Source organism: Cydia pomonella, chromosome 10 (assembly GCF_033807575.1).
Source record: "Cydia pomonella isolate Wapato2018A chromosome 10, ilCydPomo1, whole genome shotgun sequence".
Taxonomy (NCBI): Eukaryota; Metazoa; Arthropoda; class Insecta; order Lepidoptera; family Tortricidae; genus Cydia; species Cydia pomonella.
This window is the reverse complement of record NC_084712.1, coordinates 21,487,130-21,508,916: the sequence shown is the minus strand read 5'-3', so window position 1 is coordinate 21,508,916 and position 21,787 is coordinate 21,487,130. Positions and strand designations below refer to the sequence as shown.

Sequence of the window (21,787 nt, the reverse complement as noted above, 5' to 3'; positions counted from 1 at the left end):
GAGGCTAGCTGTATGGGTACTTACCACCAATGTTGTATACCTAATAAAGGCTGTTCACCCTCTGGCATTTACTTAGTACCGAATACCCACTTCTAACCATTTGTTACCTTAACGATGTCATAACCATAACACAGCATACATTGTTTTATCGTCAGAGGGCAGCAGTTCCCTGCTGGCAGTGGTGTGGACCGCCACCATTGTGCTCAGTGTGTACGGAGCGTTCATGCTGTACCGCGGACTGATCAGGTATGGAACAATTTGTATCTTGTAAAAAAATATTTTGTACGTTTTGCCTAGATCGAAATAACTAATGATTGATAGCGAAAACACCGAAGAGCTTGACAAAAATAATACAAAAGACCTTTTGCACGCAATATTCGGAGACCACCGTCTGTTTTTTTCAATCTTTTTGGTGACATTCCAGAGATGAATAAATTTCCCTCGGAATAAAAAAAAATCAGGATTCACTAATTCTGCCTTGTATTTAACCTGTGTTTTTGCAGCTCCATTAGACTTCGCAACTGAAAAAGCCTGGTTTACAGTAGCTAGTATCATGAACTATTTCTAATTATCCGTTCGCAGATGTCTTCGGAGCCGAAAGCTGAAGACCATCACCAAGGTGTAAGCCAACAGGGACTTACTTTGAGACTCGTCACCCTGAGCGCAAGCCAGGCCCTTCACTCTGGACCTCACCTGGTCCTTTTTGTTGTCTGTTTACCCCTTATGTTATCAACGTGTCTGTTAAATGTTAAGTTTACTTTCAGCTTACCAAAGATTACGTTAAACGTTTGTGATACGTTGCTCTCTTCCTTGTTAATGTATTGCGAATAAGGGATTCCGTAACTCCATATCATCTACGATATGCTACATTTACAGTGTATTGACAGTATGTAATTAGTATTATTGATATATCAACTATAGCCAGCAACAGTCTGTCCGCAGGAGTGCTTCCATTATACGACGTATGCTAATTTAGACGGTTTTGATAACTTTTCCAAGCAAACGATCACCGAGTGACGGCCTTCGGGCTTCTGGATTGACAATATGTATTCGTGTAGTGGTCGTAGCCACTTAGCGTGGGCTCCGCCCGATGTCCCTCGTCCTTAAGAATTGTTTTTAATGGCAGCGAATAGCGGATCATACAATCACCGTGGTTTGTTCAAAGTTATTAGTGTTGCTTAAGACTAGAGTCCTTTGAGTCATCTGCTTTATGACTCGACTGTGTTTTTCAGACTTGTGTAATTAAGACAAAACTCGAGTTCATTTCAACTTGTTAGAGTCGGGAGTCTTTTGTAGAGAAGGAGTCTTGAGTCCTTCTCGGAGAACACTCTTTTTTACAATCTAAAATTCATCTAAAATTCTAAAATTCGCGTGTTGGGTACACCATTCAATAATGCTTAATTTCTTTACTGCGATTAGTATTTATATAAACCATACCCATACATTTTTGACGGCTCAATAAAAGACTCGACTCGGAAGTTTTTTTTTATCGCAGAGCCTCGTTAAAACGAGTCAAGTTCTTTGAATGTAGACTATGTCCTACCAACACTAGAAGTAATATGTACTGATGCTGTTTTAGATAGGAAAGTAAACCATGTGGTCAAAATACCGTGTGGAAAATTGGAAAACACGATGGCGTGTGTAATCCGCTAAACGCTGGGCGTAGAAGTCTAGCGTAAGCGCAGGAGATTTGATTAGATTGTCCTAGAGACCAAGTAAGACGTGACACATCATTCCACATATCAGCTAAATTTATAAAGTCGTATCGTCTTCTGTACCGACTGATAGGTCACGGGATTATTGCCCGCTCGCAGAAGACCAACAAATGCTTCTGATATCATTGCGTAGAGCTTTGGCGCACAAATACCTAACTAATTTATGAATAGATTAAGTACCTATATTAATCATAATAACCTGATCATACAGTTTCAAGATAATAATCGTGTATAACACTTTTTTGTAGATTTTGCATTTAAACCCATGTATTGTGACGGGTATTTATAATGTGAGTGTGTTCTCGAATTCCTTCAACCTTTCCGTTCTTCGGTCTTCGTCTGTCTAAAGGAATCTTTATGTATATCAAAATGTCTTTATTTTCGGATACGCATAAGTTATTATAAATGTCTACTATAAAATCGTTATTGCTTACGGCAAATTGTTCGCCTCATCTCGTTCCTTTACGACAATATTGAAATAACTTATTTTTATAAAGCAACATTTGTTTGAGAGATTCGCTACTATGTCTACTTTTCTATTCTTGTCACTATACTATAGTTTCCGCCCTTGAACTGTGACTCTTGTACCGTATTGTAACCATGTATATCATTAGGTATGTACCGACGCCATACAACATATTGATGTGAAACATGATAGTTAAGGGATCGTGTTAGACAATACAATATTTGATATTTAATAAAATTTGATTGTGTTTTGATAAACGTGGCTTTTATTTTCAACATACAACAGTAAACAAACTATTTATAAAATAGTAAATCTCTATGACGGGGCAAACAATCACCTTTAAATATTATAAAAATAATTTTACTTCCAACCCTTCTGGCTCAGTTTCATTGGTCGATAGGGCTCGCGTGCGGGGTGTGGGAAATTTTCATAAAGCATGCCATAGGGCCCGCATTTGGGGAACTGTTTTCATTGGTCGCTGTATGCGGGGTGCGGGAAATTTCCAAAACGCTTGCCATTATTAGTTTCACTAGTCGTTATACCACCTTACGCCTGCAGGGAGTCACCCGCATGCTGTATATCGACCGAACTATCGACTTATGAGTTTCACTAATCGTTATACCGTCTGCGGGGAGGCCCCGCGCGCTTCATATGGACTGAGTCATCGACCAATGAAACTGAGCCATTCGTCGTAGAGTCGAAAATGCGTGCCCTGAGTTTGATGGAAGTAATAGATGGCTCTGTACGGTACGTGGGACTATAAAACTTCAACTTTTGACAGACAGAGTTACCGTGTGCTACTCAGTACCGTATAATCTACAGGGTGGCGCCATCTACATCAGGTGTCAAAGTCGAAGCACTTTTAAACTCTTCTACAATAAGTATCTCTTTGCTTTCAGCCGTTGCCGGTTGATATTATGCTTAAGTATACTATCTTATAAATTAATTTCTTAGAGCCGAGTGGCTGACGCTTATGCCTCATTTGCATTTACCAACAATGCAAATGAGCATAAGCATATACTTTTTTTATATCTAAGTTGTAATAATAAAAAACCTTACTGGATTTGATGCAAGCAATCAGTTGAATTTTTAAGAACATTTTCACATTGTCCGATTCGATATCGGATGTCGGATAGACCAAGAAACAAAAAGTGAAATGTTTATTTTTCTACTCATCGACTGTAATGGTTGAATTAAGATTTCGTATACCAAACTATAATTGCGTACCTACTTTTCATGCATGGACTCCCAATTCAACTATAAGATTCATTTCAATACGCTGTAGTCAACTATTAAAAAAAATTGACAATCGCGTCCCGCCATGCCCCCATAGAAAAGACTAAACGGGCGCGGGGCGCTACTTGCGTCTTTTGCAGTACATTTTTGTCTAATGAGATACTTACCAATTTTCATTAATTATTTAGGTTTTATAGTAAAAAAAGTATTGATTTAGATGACTCGTAGAAAAAGTATTGTATACAATAGTGATATAATCAAGCTTTTCAATCTCGTACCTTACTTAGGCAACTCAACAAGCTTCGTTGGCTAAACACAGTACTCGACGAGCTCTTTATTATATCACGATTGTATAAAATACATTTAATTGTTGTTTGTAGTTCAAGCGTTAATGCAAAATAAAGGGTATATTGCCATATCGAATTTCCTAGCAGCTGTTTTTCTCCAAACATTATTGAAAACGACTTAAAACGTCGGATCGGACAAAGTGACGCTTTAACGCCAGGCAGGCCTAATTCAAAGCAGTCTTCAAGCTAGCAGGCTCATACCGGAGATCTGCCAATCCCTTGCCAGCAATAGCGTTGACTCTCGCGGCCCGCAGTTCCCGTCGACGTTCCTTTACGTCCTTCGTGGCTAGCGCCAGGTTCTCCAGGTTTGTGAGGAGCACCTGCATGATAATAATTCAGTCTAAATACGCCCCAACTGATGGGCAAAACCTCCTCTCATGCGCGAGAGGGCTTGGGCTATAGTGCCCACACCGGCCCAACGCAGGTTAGGGACTGCGTGTGTGCACCTTTGAATTTCTTCGCAGATGTATGCAGGTTTCCTCACAATGTTTTCCTTCACCGAAAAGCTAGTGGTAAATATGAAATTATATTGTGATCATTAGTTCCGAAAACAATACAATACAATACAAATCCTCTTTATTGCACAACCTCAAAATAACATTTACAGAGAGACATATATATATGATTTGTTAGATGAGTTTCCCAAACGCAGTTATTCCTTGCAGCTAATTTTCTTTTCGCATTTTTCCCCGAAAGCGATTATCCTAGTCACTTTTTTTCCTCTGCAGCTTATTTTTACAGTCGCTTTGCTTCTCTTTCTGATATTTTTTTGTCTGAAATTTAACCTGCAGTTAATTTCTAAATTCTTTTTTTTCCTTGTTGTGTTTTTTTCCGTAGCTACATTTCCTAAACGTTTTCTCCCACTGTTGCGTTTTCCTCTTGTCGTGCAATTTAATGTCCACGGCCTATACATATTTATGGCGTTCTGATTGTATCCATATTTTTGTAATTGACCATACCTGTCGTTCTTGTCCGCAACAACATACATTAGAAAATTAATACTTATGGATTCTAAACAAATTAAAAAATATATGATTCCCTTCCCTTTATTCATTTAAAGTATTATGATTACTTTTACATAAATTTCAAATCGACTACTTTTCAAATTATATACATCCATCACCCCTCCCCCCCCCCCCCCCCCCCCCCCCCCCTCCCCACACACACACACACACACACACCTCTGGTAGCAGGCCGTGGACATTAAATTGCACGGCAAGAGGAAAACGCAACAGTGGGAGAAAACGTTTAGGAAATATAGCTACGGAAAAAAACACAACAAGGAAAAAAAAGAATTTAGAAATTAACTGCAGGTTAAAATTCGGACACGGAAATATCAGAAAGAGAAGCAAAGCGACTGTAAAAATAAGCTGCAGAGGAAAAAAGTGACTAGGATAATCGCTTTCGGGGAAAAATACGAAATGAAAATTAGCTGCAAGGAATAACTGCGTTTGGGAAACTCATCTAACAAATCATATATATATAGTCCTCCTCATCGTTTTTCGATGACGGCGACCCCAAATAAACACATTATGGACGTTGTCTAGCATACATAGACACAGAGAGCAGAGTAGCAGCAGAGAGACATACATAGTACCTACATGAAGACAGAGGTGACAACAGGCGGTCTTATCGCTAAAGATCGAAAACCTACATGATAACAAACAAATAATATAATAGCTGTGATGTGAGCTGAAGCTTCGTGCCTGCGCCATAATAAAGTCCAAAAGCTAAATCGACAATAAAATCTATATAAATATTATAATATACATATATCGGTTGTGAAATGGGATCAGAGGAGAACCCCCGGATAGCCGGAAATTTGCTGAGACTCTGTCGATCTAAGTTTGTAAGGGGTAAGGGGCATTTGGATGTTCGATTCTTCATGACAATCATGACGCAAATTTATACGGCTGAAAGAATTTCGATGAACAAATTAATAATTGTGATGAAATAAGCAACATACATAAACACACTTGGCTACTTTCTATCCCAGAAGTGGTGCTAAGGCTGCAATTTAGTACGACAGTTTTCGTTCGCATACAAGTGAACGAAGTCAAAGGAAGAGACTAGAAAATGTCATTACATTTTCTAGTCTCACATTACAGACATCACATTTAATGTACTGTATAAGTGTGTGTGTGAACCTTTTATTTTGGAGGTCGGTTAGGTAAAAAGTGTTGCAAATGAAATTGGGTTAGGTACAATACATTCCATGTGACAATAAAAATATCTGATTCGTAAGAGGTTCCCATTAAAACAATATTAAAACCTCTTAAACGATTGCAAATAAAAGTAAAACGGGTTCAAAATACAACAAGTATTTTTTACGACTAGTTGTTTATTTAAATTCTTGTTTCCTTTGCCAATTCCCAACTACATCAGATTTTGTTGTAGGGCATCGTCAGAAACTTGGTAGCTGCCTTCTTAGCTTCTATCATGGTGCAAGAATTACTCGAGAAAATATCAGAACAGTAGTAATCTGACAAAGTCTTCATGCACACATCCAATTTTGCATTCGTATTTGGCGTGGACATGTTTTTACACGTCGACATAATACAGTCCACGAACAACTTTGGCTGGAAGTTACCCAGGCAGTTGAAGTTAGGGCTCACCTGACCCATTCTCACATTCAAACCCGCTATATCGCTGTAAGACATGCAGAAACCACACACTTCTACAATAGCCCTGATAATCTTCCAATCAACACGAGCCTTCCCGGGAGGAGACACAGCCGGATACGCGTACTGCGCTCTGCATTCCATATTCATGTACGTGCCCCCAGCTTCGGTATACGCGCAGCCTGGCAACACCACAGACGCGCTCTGAGCGCCACGATCACCTTGAAAACCGATGTAAATGATACTACACGCACCCGGTGGGCCCCAGTTGTAAAAAACCTCATCTGCTCCTAGAGAAATAACCACGTTCGGATTGACTGTACTCAGCGCCTGCAGTGCATTCGGTTTCCATCCGGCCTCTAAAGCACCAGCAAAACTGGCTTCTTTAGTTATTACATGTACGACTTGCCAATCCTTAATATTCATATACTTTTTAGCGTTCTGGTACACTGCGAACATAAGTTGGTAGCTCGCAGGAGTACCGAGCTGGGAAATGCCTACAAATATCAGGGGTCTCTTTGCACCTTTCAAACAATCCGAAGCCAATCCTTGTGCATCGTGTCCTATGTATGTGACATGATAGTTGTAGTCACATGGTGGCCCGGCTACATAGATATCACATTCGTTGGTCCTGTAAGCCTGACGTATCCATGCGTTTAATATGGGAGCTTCAAAACGGGGATTGGTACCGACTAATAGTATTTTGTCTGCGGTTGCAACATCTTTCATATTAATATTCAACCCATAAGCAGCTCTTATATCTATATCCGATCCGGTGCAACACATATTACGCTCGATGTAAGTATTATCGCAGTCGAGCATATTGAGAAAATCTTTTGCAACTACCAAGGTTTCCACATTGGTGTGAGGACCAGCTATGGCAATCATTTTTTTGGGGTCAGATCGACAAATGATTTTAGCGACCTCACACAATGCTACGTCCCATTCGACTGGTTTAAGACAATTGCCGCATTTGATCATCGGAGTTACTAATCGTTGCATCTCCGTAGAGTCTATGGCCCATCGACCCTTGTCTGACAGCCATTCCTGATTGATCTCTTCGTGCTCGCGAGGCAACACTCTTATTACTCTATTGTACCTGCTGTTAAGTACAATATTTGTTCCTGTAGCATCCGTCACATCGATGGAATTTGTCGTTTTTAATTCCCACGGTCTAGCTTTGAACCTATAAGGTATAGATGTCAACGCTCCAACGGGACACAGATCGATAATGTTACCAGAAAGTTCAGAAAGGAACATTTTGTCAACGTAGGTCCCTACGAGCATGTGGTGACCGCGACCAGTTGAGCCTAGGACATCCAGCCCGCAAACTTGAGACGCGAAGCGAATGCACCGAGTGCAGTGTATGCAGCGGTTCATCTCGGTATTGATTAGAGGTCCTAATTCTTTGCTTTCCACGGCTCTTTTTCCAGTGAAATGTATTTCGGTGAACCTCGTGCGATCGTTCCCGAACTTCATCGATAAATCTTGGAGATCGCATTCGCCCCCTTGATCGCAAATTGGGCAGTCGAGAGGATGGTCAGCGAGTATGAATTCTAGTACGCTTTCTTGGGCTTTGAGAGTGACAGCGTTGTTGGTTCGTATCTTCATGTTCTTGCCAACCTGGACAGCGCAGGCTATCTGTGGTTTAAACATCCCTTCCACCGTGACGAGGCACATCCGACAGTTTCCAGCGACCGAGAGTCTCTCGTGGTAGCAGAAGCTAGGCATGGCGATGCCCTGGCTGCGGCAAGCCTGGAGAATGCTATAGTAACTCGGCACTGACACAGGTTTCCCATTTATAAATATGGGTGTTGTTCCTGTTTGCTGCTTTCTCTTTTGTAGAGTTATTATGTGACGTTTCAATAAATTCCTAGACGATTTGAACATTGTTCAAACACGTTGTGCCTTATAAATTAAGTATGATAATTTAAAATATTGTTGTGTTTACGTGTATTTGCGATGTATCAAATTGGCGTGACATAAATGTCACAATAAGCATTTTTTTACCGTTGACAAGACATCACAATGTCAATGTTTTTAGTAAGTAGGTATCGATGGGATTTTATTCGATCTCTGTAATACTAACTCGACTAAAATCTGAGTGTAAACCAAGTGTGAACAAATTAATTAACATATTCACTTACTTGATGAATGGAGTTGATCATTTGCACGAGCGCTTCTTTAAACTGTACAAATATCTCCGTAGCTCTTTGGTACCTGAATACAAATTCCTAATTAGAATAACCACACTTATTAGGTCGAAAGTGTCGGAAGAAAGTGGTGGGTAGTATCAAAGAGTAAAGTAAATATGTAGTATCGCAGCCAGAATACACTATCAACATTTAAGACTTGTAGTCGTGAAGCAATGAAGGCGTAATCTAGCACAAGTCGGGGAGCTGCAGCCGCTGAAACTATGCGTCGTGCTCCACGGTCGAGGCAACGCGCTTGGACGAATAGCCTGCATGGTGTATGCGTCACTCAAACTTTACTTTCAGTCAGTTCTAGAAAAGTTACTCACTTGTAGTCATGGGAAATGTCCGTAAACGCGTAGTCTAGCGCAAGTCGCAGGGCGCGAGCGGCGCGGGGAGCTGCGGGCGCTGAAAGGACGCGTCGTGCTCCACGTTCGAGGCATCGCGCTTGAACGAACAGTCTGCATGCGTCGGCACATGCGGCTGTGCGCTCCCAGCCAGTTCTTCAAATAGAAATTCAAAATGAAAAAAGTTTGAAACTATAAAAGCACAATCGCAATACGAAATTTACAAAAACAACTGTTTCCCTCCATTCCGCATTATTTATCGACTTTACTTACTTGACGTATCTGCTCTTTCTACTGGAAACTAACAATGTCTCACCTACAACCTACTTATTCCGACTGGCATATCGGCGTAGAATATCAGTATATTAGTGTAAGTTGACTGCTCGTAGTCCGAGTTCAGTTAATAAACTGACTTGCTCCCGACACTAAGTTTCCACACCGGCAGCGCGTCCCGTAGGCCATGCGCGCGAGATAGTGTGTCTTCAAGCATCATGCTAGCAAGTTGCCTATAGTGTAAGAGAGTTTAGACACTGACTTGCCCACGCCACTAAGCTTCCAAGCCGGCAGCGCGTCGTCCAACAACCGCACAGCAGCATGAGCGTATTCCGCCGCGGCGCGAAGGCGCGCGCTAACTGCCGCTAGTGCGTCTCGAAGTCCGCGCGCGCGGGATAGCGCATCTTCGAGAGGCGTGCCGGGTCGCAGCGTGTTGGCCCAGACGCTATCTGCAGACATTTATTGAAGTACTTAAAATCGGATTACAGAAGGAAAACAACCTTACGTTTTTATTTCATGTTCACACTTTATTTCGTTTTCACCTAGTAGCTGCTGCAGCTGCGCGTAAAGTGTGCGTGTGCGCAGAATCTGTGCATGTAGAGTGCGGCGCTCGCGCTGTAGCTCTCCCAGTCGTGTTTGAAGCCAGCTCAGCTCCAGACGTCGCATTTCCTGAACACACCAAATCCTTAAATTCTATCATTATTCCTATCACCTATCGTAATAAAATGTGTTTCACAAATAAAATATTACTTTAATTAGGTATATAGTTTTTTTTAGTAAACCGTTACAGCTGAATTTAAATTTCTTCCCAAATGTGCTCACCGCAAAGGAACTATTTTTCATAGATACATGCAAAGGGAATGCAAAAAATAATGGAGTAATGATTGATTAGTGTTAGTGCTATCAAGGCATTGCACTTACTTACTTACTTACTTACTTAATGATTGTTTACCTTTCGATTGATATTAGCCACGAAGTCTTCGTTCTCTGACGCGAGCACTGGACGTCTGTATATATCCAAGCTGACGAAAACCTGAACCAAACAATGCAATGAAGTAGTTGAAGAGTGTTAGGCCCATAACCTAATAAAACTACAATCTTAGCGAGCGAGTTCTTGTTAATCTATTTACCTGATGAATCGTCTTGGCGTAGCTGTCTTTATTCGTCATCGTAGATGTGGTGTCTTCGAATGTTTTAATTTCCTTAAAAGATAAATACGTTATTAAAGAAATATACACTTAAAAGGCACACATATCAAATCCTGATTTTGTACTAATGAATCCACTTCCTGGTCGATTTTACAATTCGGAGAAATGGATCTGTCATTTCAGTATCTAAAACAAAGCGTTAGATACTCAACACATGATACGCGCGATGTAGAAATCAACTTAACAGATACAGCGACATCTATCGAACAATTCGTACCTCCTGTATGCTAGCAAGCTCGGCGGATACCACAGCAAGCCTAGCGGCGGGGTACGTGCGTTCGCTGCTCGCGATCTCGTCGTCGAGCCGCGCCAGCGCCGCCACCAGCGTCTCGCCTTTGACTGCTGATTGCCACGCCATCTGTTGGGATAACTATGTAATGATGTTCAATCATGGTATAGATACTTTACTCTTGTGGTATGGTATAATGATGATAATTATATATATATAATTGTGACACTATGACTACGCATTTACACGCTTATGCGATTTGTGAAGCAAATCACGAACCAAATATTTCATTTAGATTTACGAATATTCATCTAGTACCTATACCAAAGATAAGAGCCACCTCACACTAGCGTCTTTTGAGCGTCAGCGTCTAGTCAGCGGTATGGAAAATAGCGTCGGTGCGCGGTTGCGCCGACGTTGCGTCGCGCAGCCAGAGAGACTAGACGCCGACGCGCGGGAGAAACTAGTGTGTAGTCACCCTAATACTCGGTATGCGAATCACTCGCTTTCCCTCATAAGCTTTCCCTAGTTACTTGGTTAGCCGTTTAGTTTGCATGAGTGTAAAGGTTCATAAATATACATAGGTTGCATTGCAAATATATGGAGCAAGGCAACAGTGCACAAACTGTATAGATCAATTATAATCTTTATTGTCAAATAAAACCATACGAAATAATAATAAACTTACTGGTGAGGATATGTCCGTGTGAACCTTCGGTGTGCTCGGCACGCAGCCCATGTCAGGACCATCCCCCTACTGACTGCGTAAATACTATCTTACAAGTTACACGAGACTAATGAGTAAATGTGCCAAGGCCGCTGTTTGTTTGGCTAATATGCGATCCGCGCACAATAGGGTAGCGGTGTCGGGTGACACCAAGTGGCTACATTTTTTAATAGGTACCTAAATAGCGGTGTGGATGTGCGAAGGAGCTTTATTTGATGCGGTATTGGTATTTTTTTAAAAGCCTTACTTGAATGTTTTTTATAGTATTTGTTTATTTAGATAATATTTTGTATGGTTTGTACCGGTCTATATTTCAATGCTCACTGCTTATTTAGTAGAACTGAAGAGTGTTGTACAGTAGAGCTATAAGAACAGATTGTAAACGGCCCCTCCACACTTATGCGCGAATCACGGCGCAAACGTATAAGTGTGCCGACGATTTCGCAGATTGTTCACGCATTTGCGGCTTGTTTCCCCATTCTTGATGGTTTTCTGGCCCTCGTCAAAGGAGGCACAAAGCGCAAACTTGCAGGACTCCACATTACACACTATTTTGGCTTATCTGCTCATCTCTCATCAAGATTAGTTATATGAACAACAAGAGAGCAAAGTTTTATATTTCTTCAAGTGCTTATTTTGAGTCCCGTACAAGCGAAAGATTAGATTTTAGAATCTTGAGCGTGGTAAATGACTCAAAAACTGTAAAATATTTGTTATATTATGTTTTACGCTTTTACAACAAAACGAAATGGAAAAATCGATACAGCAGATAACAATGACAATGCTGCTGTTGCTAATTCACAGTTAAATTCGATCAGCTGATGCTTTACCGTGTAGCTTTGGTTGGTATTTAGTTTTAAGCTTCGGTATATGTGAAATTAAAGATATTGAAATTGAAATTGCCGTCATCTTTCCGCGAGTTAAACTGCGATATCGCCGCGAAGATCTGCAAGTGTGGACTTGTGGAGTCATTCGCCAACACAGAAATATGATCTATGTACGTCAACGTCGCGATATGTTCTCTATGCGGTGTCGCGCCGCAATTCACGCACATAGTCTGGAGAGGGCTTAAGAATGGGCTATATAAGTAAAGCTCATCTAGCAATGAGTAGTATAATATATTCCTCTAGCCACCCATAGATCAAAACTTTCCAAGGCAATTTTAATTTGTCAAAATAAAAATTCAATTACTCGTAATTCAAAGTACGAATACCATTGAAGACTTTTTTATAGACCTAGATAGGTATGAAGGTATGTTTCGTATGGTTTCGTTGTACCTACAAGATATTATGGTCTAACTCCAGTAAAAAAAATGTTCTCGTTAGAAACGTCTTGATGCATAATGCATAGCGGGAGCACTTCGTCTTCTTGCTTCACACACTCACATTAGATTCTGCAACCCGTCCGATGCCTTGCCAAGAATGTAAAACGGTACGGTAGGGTACGGTAGGTACGGACGGTAAGGTGTATATTTAGGCTAGGTATATTTTGTACCTTCTAAATAGCAGCATCCAAAACCGTATTCATTACCATTTCCATTTCATTAATAGCTCCATGGGATCGTTATATAGCAAATAGGTGTAAAATTAGTCACAATCACGATACATCATTAGTGGAATAGGTGAGTAACACGTTTACTATACATACCTATACAACGAGTTACCTATTCTATATCATAGTTGCTTACGTTAGTCATGAACCTTGACTATATACGACGACCAGTCTGGCCTATATGAAACCGATGGTCCCGTTTGTACCTGAGTCATGTTTTTTTTCCTATGTATTTAACTATACACTGCCTGTGTCTATGTCATCGCTTAGTACCCTAAGCTTTTCTTAGTCTGGGGCTAGGTCGATCTGTTTAAGATTGTCCCCAAATATTTATATAGCTATTTATAGTGTACCTACGTAAATCTTATTATCTAAACTTATAAACTAATATACATCATATACGTAGGTACCTACAAAATGAAATGCATGTATGTACCCCTACAAACTACACGGTCGAGGAAATTGATTCCTTGGCAGTTTACGGTTCACTTTACATTGGACATTTCTTATTATAAGTAAGTAAACCAAATTTACTTGAACCGCAAATTTCTAAAGAATCAATTTCCTCGACCGTACATAAAAAACTGACAACAATAAAAAATATCAACTATTACTTCCACCAAAGATTCAAATAACTTCGTTTCCACATAGTGTTTTTACTTGACCACATTTTTAAACACATGACTGCTTCGTGCTTCCTTTGTAAAAATAAAAAACACAGGTCTGTTCCAGACATATACATAGTTTCCCAATTCATTTATTAAAAAAAATCCTATCTTATGTTAAGCTACAATAATTAAAGAATCCACCAAAAAATAATTACAGTAAAAGAAAAGTTAATTGCATGCACTCCTTCGCAAAGATAAAATAAAGAAGTATTTTGTGGCATTCCATTTTTGTCGTTTTTAATACAGCCTCAAACGCTCGCGTACTGTCAACGTCAAGCAGTCGTCAACGTTGACCTCCTACCCCTCATCCGATTCCGATCATCTTGTCATACAGCTTAAGTTTTTGCAATAAATTCAATTTATTTGGTTTATTTTTTTTCTACTTGTAGTAATTTATATACAAATAAAAGTGCTCAACAAACCAAGCTAGTGGTAAGTACAAAACATTCACTCTTTACCGCATAAAGTAGCACGTTGATTAATCATCATTTAAATTTCACCACAATTGATAAACATCTGGTTTTCTTGATTTTTCAGACTTGGTAGCACTCAAAATCCGAGGCCCCAGGCCTCGGCCTGTGGTCACACATCCATAATCTATAAAACAAACCGCAAAATTGCTTTAAATTCTTCGTTGCAATTCAGCCCTCGTTTATAATTTCACAATATTTTTCTACCGCCGTTAAGATGTCTCAGTGGAACAACTCTTACCCTTACAACCAGGATTACCAGGGCTCCAACACCTGGAATGGTGAATTAGGCAATCAATATTCAAATCAACAGTACTATCCCACCGCACAACCTACTTACGAGCAACCTAACCAGTATGTAAACTTTCAAGAGTTTCTCTCTCAAATGCAAGGCGGTAACGCCGCCGCGTCAAATTCTGCCTCATACAGCAACACTCAGTATCAAAACTACCCTAGCAACCAGTATGAATACCAAAACATGCCTTCAACATCCCAAAATCACGCTCAAAGTCCATACTACCCAACATCAACTGCCGTGAATGGTACAGATTTCCAAACATCACATACCCAGATGAATACTGTATCAGAACCTAGCTATAGCAATCAAATGGTATTTAAATCAAATCTCACAGCAACGGCAACAGAATTCGTGCCAAAAGGAACTCCGAAGCAACCAAGTCCTCCAGAAGACTCTTCCATTTACAATGGACTGTCAGAAAATAAGGATCACACTGCTGGAAACTGGAGGGAAAAGTCTTCCCAACCTAGTAGTTCCCGTAGCTTTAATGAACCTCGGAATGATCAGGAATCAAAGAGAAAGTCAGAAAAAGACCGCAGGCGGCGTAATGAAGGGCGTAACAATAATTTAAGTAGTCAAAATGAACCTAATAGTCAATACAATGAGCCTAATAGTCAAATTGATCCTGATGGTGGTGAATATGAATCAAATACGTATAGCTATGATTCCAATAAACATAGTGCCGAGTGTAGCACTAGCCGCAAAAAAGAGTCAAATAAGAACAGCCGTAAAAATGAGTCTAGCCGTAACTATGAGAGCAGCCAAAATTATGACTCCAATAGTTGCAACAATGAAGCAAGCAGTCTGAACAATGATTTGGACCGTAACTATGGCTCTCAAGACCGTATCCACTCGAATAGGAATACAGATTCAGATCAGCGGCAATTCGAGTCTAGCAGTCGTAACTATGATGGCAACAACCGCAACTACGACTCAAAAAAACGTTATGAATATAATAATCGTAATTATGACTCTAGCATTCGTGAGAGAGATGGCGGCAGTCGCAACTACGAATCAAATAGCCGAAATTACGATTCTAACAATCGAAGCCAAGACAGCAATCGCGGTGCTGACTCAGGTCGCTCCGACTACAACCGACGCGACTTCAACGGCCGCGATAGTGACTACAATAGTCGTAATAACGATTCCAATCAGGATCGTGAATATGGTCGTAACCAGGACTACAATAGTCGTGACTACGGCCGTGGTTACGACTCTCGTTATGACAGAGGAAATAAAAAGTCTAAAAGCAAAGATGTTGATAATAGAACTTACTATAACAGTACAGCTAAGAGTAGTCAGGACGTCAGGAGTGGGAGAGCGGAGCGAGGAGAAGCCTCGGGCAGGAGCAGGAACTGGCCGGGAAGCCAGCGCGTGAGGCCTGTTGAAAGAGTTGATGACGAGCAGTTTGCTAAAGGATATCTGGATAATCGGGAGGATCGGTATGCTAAAGGCTCCAGATCAGAAACCAATTTTAGTCCTATGAGGAACAGGAATAAGCAAATGGATCATGGTGGTAAGTAAAAGATATTTATTGATTTAAAAAACAACATCATTATACACAAAAACACAACACACAAGAAGACATACAGTTAAAAGGTAAGTTGGATTAATTACATTTACATTAATACTTGGTTTGTAAAGTACTCTGTATCTACTTTCATGTTTGAACTTTGACCATTTTTACATAATTGTTATCTGAAACGGCTTTTATCACACACTCACAAAAAATTATAACTTTAAGTAAACAATGATATTTCCAGTTGTAAAGATTATTTTAAGTGCCAAGCATCTGCACTCACTATTTAGTTAACGCTATGGATCCTTTTTTTGTGGATCAACTTCAACATTTATTCAGCAAATAGGCCACAAGAGCACTTTTACACGTCAACATGGAATTTAGATACAAGCAAAAACAAGCACATCAACAATTAAGTATAAAATACAATTACAAAAAATAACTAAAATAATAATAATAAAAAAACAGATTAAAAAAAAAAACTAATATTATTTAGAGGTGTAAATATCTAGAGTAGAGAGTCTTTAAGAGTCAAAATTCCGTATAATTAAAATCCTATGACTATTATCAAGAATGTATGTTTCTGAAGATAGGACCTTCAACAACAAATTACGCTGTGCACTCAATATCTACAATAAAGTACCGCCTGTTGCCTTGCCTGTTGCATTTAATCAATTGTTTCTTTCCTTTTCTTGTATCTTTTTACTGAGGTGTGCCAATAAAGAGCATTCTATCTATCTGTCTATTATAGGTATTGTTTAGTTTCAATTTGTAAAAGTATGTATTACTGTGATTTGAAAATATCTACATAAAGCGACTGTTTTATTTATTTAGATTAAGAGGATAGTGGGTGTCCACTCCTCCATACAACCATAGTACCTATTTTCCTCCCTAGATTTTGACATAATGGATGGTTAGATTTTGACACAATATATTGTATGTTAACCATAGCAATGCTCCCTTCGTAAGTAAGTAAACACTTTATTGTATGAGAAAAATAAATATTACATCAGATGGAATATAATTGGGTTGTACAAAGGCGAACTTATCCCTGAGAGGGATCTCTTCCAATTAACCCATACCTAAAAGAGTAATGAAAAACTATATCTAAAGTAAATATATATTATTACATACTATATACTATATATAAATAAATATATATACATATACATATATGAATAAAAATTGACTATTTTCGATTATATTTTATAAATAAGAGAAGTGAAAAACTAATTCCATACATATTATTAAAAGCTAATCTAAAAAAATCAAATAAGGGACATAGCATGCATCAAATTACATAAAAATATTTTATTATTATTATTATTTATTAATAAATAAAAAATAAAATTAAAATTAAAATTATTTTTCTCAGACAATTAATACAGTCCATATTTGTTAGTATCAACTTACAACCTATGTTATGTTACCTTCCGCACAATAAATTACATAAATTAAATTAGGTAACTTTAGATTGCTGATTATCTTGGCCGATTTACCGAACTGCACGTTTGTGAACATGCAATTCGATAAATCGTCCCAAAATACCGGAATCTAACCGCTCGGCTATCATTTTCAGGATCCCGTTGGTGCTCCCGCGTATACGGTGTACCACTGATGCATTCTTTTTTCGCATAATAGCATAAAAATCATCTACATGTGCGTCCGCAAACATGCCAGAAGCACTACAGTATCGCGGAAGCCTCAACAGGGCCCTGAAAACGTTGTTATACTGGACCCTTAGAGAGTCATAGGATTTCTGCTTAAAATTAGCCCACAGGCCACCAGTATAAAAACATTGGCAATTATTAATCAGGCAGGCAGTTGAAACAACTGATAGTTGCATGTATCTGAGTGATCTTCACTTAAAATGTATTCTTTGCGCTGTTCTTAAACTGATTGACATTCAATGCTGAGACCACATCTTCTGGTAGTTTGTTCCACGCTTTGACCACTCTGTTGCTGAGAAAATGTCTGCGGAAAATGTATCCAGTGAGAAACAGTGATAAAAATTAATCAATTAATTTGTTAGAAGAAGTGATCACGTTACGTCCCCTGTCATCTAGCCGCAGTCTCGTTGTAGTTCATTGATAATATTTAGTTGAATTTAAATTTTTTTTTTCATATTTGGCATATTATCATAACCATATCTAACAAAAAGTTTTTGTACAGGGAACGCAGACCTGACCCAACGGGAGCGCCTCTCAGAGCAACTAGACAAGGGAACGTTAGAATGCCTGGTGTGCTGCGAGCGAGTGAAACAGATAGACCCGGTGTGGTCGTGCGGCAACTGCTATCATGTGCTGCATCTCCGCTGCATCAGGAAGTGGGCTATGAGCAGCATCATAGGTAAGTTAGACAAAAGCAGTCTGAGCAAGTGAAACAGATAGACCTGGTGTGATCCTGCAGAAACCATGGTAGCAGTTATCTCCGCTGTATCAGGAAGTGGGCCATAAGCAGCATCATAGGTAAGATTGTCACTTTTAGAGATTTTTGGTTGATCAACTATTTTTTGATGTCATTATAAGTTTATTACTTAGAAAACTTATTGCAAGTCATTCTAATAATGTATGTGCTAAATGATAAACGGCTAAGATGAGGCTTATAACTTCCGCAAAAATGCATGGTCGACAATTTTAAATCTAATAATACCACGGTTTTAAAGAGAAACAAAGGAGAAACCAACAATGAGTGACAGTGATAATTTAATCATTAATTTTTTTTTTTATTAGCCTGTTTGTGTGTCCCACTGCTGGGCAAAGGTCTCCCCTCTCGCTTTCCAATCCTCCCTGTGCTGAGCAAGATCCCGCCAGTCCCGCTGAAACGCATCCAAGTCGCCCCGCCATCTCTTTCTCGGTCTGCGTCTGCCACTACTCTGGGGATGCCAGCTAGTGGCTATTTTGGCCCATCTGTCATCATTAATCCTTGCAATTAAACAAATTTAGTCCTTATATAATATGCTGTATTTGTATACCTGTCCTCATAAGCCTCAATAGTCCAGAAATGTTAGTAATTGTGAAGTGTCCATGTTTTATACACTTTTTTTTGCAGAGGGCAAATGGCGCTGTCCCGCCTGTCAGAACACCAGCTCCGAGCTTCCCTCGGAATACCGCTGCATGTGCGGCGCCGTGCGGAGCCCCGACTACCAGCGTGGGCAGCATGGGGCCCACACTTGTGGACAGGTATGTTAGAGGCTAATATCACACGAGCTTCGCTGTGAGCCCTGACTACCAGCGTGAACTGCGTGGGACCCACACCTGGGGACATGTATGTTAGAGACTAATGCCAGACGAACTTCTCTCGGAGTACCGCTGCATGTGCGCTTTTATCCCTGACTACCAACCAGTGTGGGCTGCATGAAGGCCACACCTGCGGACGGGTTTATAGAGGGCAAACGTAACGACCTTCCCTCGGAGTACGGCTGCATTTGTTCCGAGAGCCCCGATTTAACGACCTAGGTTAACTACAAAATATATTTTCAATGTTTGTATTCTAGAAACAAGTTTTGGTCAAAATCCACTAGCTCTACATACGCATACATTATCTTAAGACCATGATGGTATATAAGTTAGTTGCTACGTTATCTATGGTAATAGTAATGTGTTGCACACAGACATGCCAGCGGCCCCGCTCGTGCCCGCACCCGTGCACGCTGCCGTGCCACCCCGGGCCCTGCCCGCCCTGCCAGGCCACCGTCTCCAAGTAAGTGGCTACGTCCCTAACCTTATAGCGCAACATGATTTGATAATAACTTCAGGCGAAACTTTTTTTGCGTTAGGAGCAAAGAGATCCGTTATCGAGTGATCTTTGAGCGGAAGAGATCCTCTGGCGGTAGGTAGTGGACGTCAACAATAAATGATGCTTGTTTTTTTTGCATTCCTAGCACTGTTACGTACCTAATATCAAAGAGAATTTGAAATGGAGGTGGATTGGCAGAGGAAATGTTGTAGCCACAGTAAATTTACTGCCATCTTTCGACACATGATTAAAACTTTTAGAACGCCATTTGACTTTGAACCTTATTCTTTCACATATATGTGTTATATTTGTTAAATATCAAAAAAAGACGCCATCTTACCGGGCATAGGCTAAAGATTGTGGTGCCATCGCTCGAAACGATGCCGCCATACCTTTGGCCTTTGATATATTTTATTATGTCACTTATTCATACAAACCAAGTAGCATAAATGTGTTTACTTTTAAAATACTGACGTTTATAATTTAATTTTTTTGTTTATGTCTAAAATTATTTAAATTGACTAATTTAAATAATTTTAAATTAGTCAATTTAACAGCCGCTTAATTTTTTTTACATAATTTTCAATCGTGGCTGAATGCCGAATAGGTCCATGTCCTCGATGCTAACCTGTCAAGAAATGACAAAATGGCGGACGAATGTTTGATATTCTCCGCCATTCTGCAGATAGCCTCAAAGGCACGGATATGTCAACATTTAAGTTCTCAAAAGTCTTCTTCTTCCTCGCATTGTCCCGGCATTTTGTCTCAACTCATGGGAGCCTGGGGTCCGCTTGGCAACTAATCCTGAGATTGACGTAGCCAACTTCCAACCCGAGGGTAAACTTAGGCCTTATTGGGATTAGTCCGGTTTCCTCATGATGTTTTCCTTCACCGAAGAACGACTGGTAAATATCAAATGATATTTCGTACATAAGTTCCGAAAAACTCATTGGTACGAGCCGGGGTTTGAACCCACGACCTCCGGATTGCAAGTCGCACGCTCTTACCGCTAGGCCACCAGCGCTGGTTAGACAACGATATATGTAATATATAAATATTTATAAATACTTAAATACATAGAAAACACCCAGGACTCAGGAACAAATATATATAAATATAATAATATAACAAATGCCCTTACCAGGATTTGAACCCGGGACCATCAGCTTCGTAGGCAGGGTCACTACCCACTAGGCCAAACCGGCCGATCAAATGTACTATAAATTCCAATTGGCGTTATCTATCAACGATTGTCATCTTAGCTATGCCCTCTAAGCACGTGAAGCTGTTAAATTTGCCCTGAGGCATGTTCTCTAATACAAATTGCTTCATTCTTTTTTTTTTCTTAGGCAATGCGGCTGTGGCGCTGAAACCCGCTCGGTCCTCTGCAGTAGCAAGTTACCACAGGTGTGCGGCCGAGTGTGTTCGCGGAAACTGGAGTGTGGGGTGCACTCGTGCGAAAAGGAGTGCCACGAGGGCCCGTGCGATGCTTGTGGGGCCTCTGTTGATCAAGGTACCTATACTATTTTGTCGGTTGTGATTTTTGGTCACAAAAACTTTTTGTTATGAAAATTTTTTGGTCACAAAAACAGCGCCACGCAAAGGAGGGTGAAATGTATATATTTTTGTTGCCCTAGAGGCCAGGCCCCTGTTTCACCACAGTGACAGTTGTCATCTATGTGTTAACTTGTGTAGTTAACAGCGCCATCTATCTGATTATTTTCATACTTTATCGAACCCTAGACGGCTTATCGATAATCGATATTATATGGTACGTAGTTCTATAGACATTAAATAGGTGGCGCTGTAATCAAACTAATTAATTAAAGCTAGCTGATGTACTCATCTTCCCAATATATTCCATAAGAAGCACACGCAGTTTGTCTCCGACTCCCTCAAAATCCTCCGACCTCCGCCCACGTGCCAACGCTGTGACACTCCGCCTTACAATGCTGGGCTCAGCAAGGAAATATTCACCTTTTAGAACCTTAAATGGCGCTCAAAATCTCCTATTATGTCGGTCAATTATTTCCTCATTTTTTTTTTATTTATTTAGAAAACAAACAGCCTTTTACAAATATGTCTAAAGTAAATGAACTAAAAATAGGCCTAAGGTTTCCTACATTACTAAGAAAACTATTACATGGAAATGTAAATTACGCAATTATAAATTACCGGTTTA

At 40.0% G+C, this 21,787-nt stretch overlaps 4 protein-coding genes across 6 annotated transcripts in view; 2 read left to right on the top strand and 2 right to left on the bottom strand.

Moving 5' to 3' along the window:
* The window catches only part of LOC133522400 (thrombospondin type-1 domain-containing protein 7A-like), a 202,223-nt gene extending 199,785 nt beyond the window's left edge, over positions 1–2,438 (top strand). For both annotated transcript variants that reach the window (XM_061857728.1, XM_061857729.1), the window contains 2 exons: positions 156–246; positions 583–2,438. In XM_061857728.1, coding sequence (XP_061713712.1) covers positions 156–246; positions 583–625 — 134 coding nt within the window. In that variant the 3' untranslated portion in view covers positions 626–2,438. The remainder of the gene's footprint in view (positions 1–155; positions 247–582) is intronic.
* Positions 2,439–2,507: 69 nt separating this feature from the next.
* Positions 2,508–11,581, bottom strand: LOC133522405 (uncharacterized). Of its 2 annotated transcripts, none has more exons than XM_061857734.1 (9): positions 11,323–11,517; positions 10,623–10,775; positions 10,328–10,399; positions 10,150–10,230; positions 9,740–9,866; positions 9,460–9,646; positions 8,907–9,080; positions 8,533–8,605; positions 2,508–4,084 (listed from the first exon to the last, which is right to left on the bottom strand). In XM_061857734.1, exons 1-9 carry the CDS (start codon positions 11,371–11,373, stop codon positions 3,929–3,931), a joined length of 1,074 nt encoding a protein of 357 aa, XP_061713718.1. In that variant the 5' UTR covers positions 11,374–11,517; the 3' UTR covers positions 2,508–3,928. The 2 variants fall into 2 exon arrangements, with proteins under 2 accessions (XP_061713718.1, XP_061713719.1); XM_061857735.1 differs by having other exon boundaries at positions 2,509–4,084; positions 10,623–10,763; positions 11,323–11,581.
* On the bottom strand, positions 4,955–8,515 carry LOC133522402 (NADH-ubiquinone oxidoreductase 75 kDa subunit, mitochondrial-like). The gene has a single exon (XM_061857730.1). The coding sequence runs from the start codon at positions 8,273–8,275 to the stop codon at positions 6,146–6,148; it is 2,130 nt and encodes a 709-aa protein (XP_061713714.1). The 5' UTR covers positions 8,276–8,515; the 3' UTR covers positions 4,955–6,145.
* A 2,294-nt stretch (positions 11,582–13,875) lies between the features above and the next one.
* The window catches only part of LOC133522406 (protein shuttle craft), a 29,995-nt gene continuing 22,083 nt past the window's right edge, over positions 13,876–21,787 (top strand). Inside the window, exons 1-6 of the mRNA XM_061857736.1 lie at positions 13,876–14,012; positions 14,118–15,864; positions 18,040–18,216; positions 18,919–19,049; positions 19,481–19,569; positions 20,955–21,118. Of these exons, the coding sequence (XP_061713720.1) occupies positions 14,268–15,864; positions 18,040–18,216; positions 18,919–19,049; positions 19,481–19,569; positions 20,955–21,118 (2,158 nt within the window). The 5' untranslated portion in view covers positions 13,876–14,012; positions 14,118–14,267. The remainder of the gene's footprint in view (positions 14,013–14,117; positions 15,865–18,039; positions 18,217–18,918; positions 19,050–19,480; positions 19,570–20,954; positions 21,119–21,787) is intronic.

What these genes read in the sequence shown, in the direction of transcription:
- LOC133522402 (XM_061857730.1), bottom strand. Translation starts at nt 8,275, where the DNA reads ATGTTCAAATCGTCTAGGAATTTATTGAAACGTCACATAATAACTCTA.
- LOC133522405 (XM_061857734.1), bottom strand. Translation starts at nt 11,373, where the DNA reads ATGGGCTGCGTGCCGAGCACACCGAAGGTTCACACGGACATATCCTCA. An exon ending in ACACGGACATATCCTCACCA is followed by an intron (nt 10,776 to 11,322) that starts GTAAGTTTATTA and finishes ATCATTACATAG; the next exon opens with TTATCCCAACAGATGGCGTG. An exon ending in AAGCTTAGTGGCGTGGGCAA is followed by an intron (nt 9,081 to 9,459) that starts GTCAGTGTCTAA and finishes TTCTATTTGAAG; the next exon opens with AACTGGCTGGGAGCGCACAG.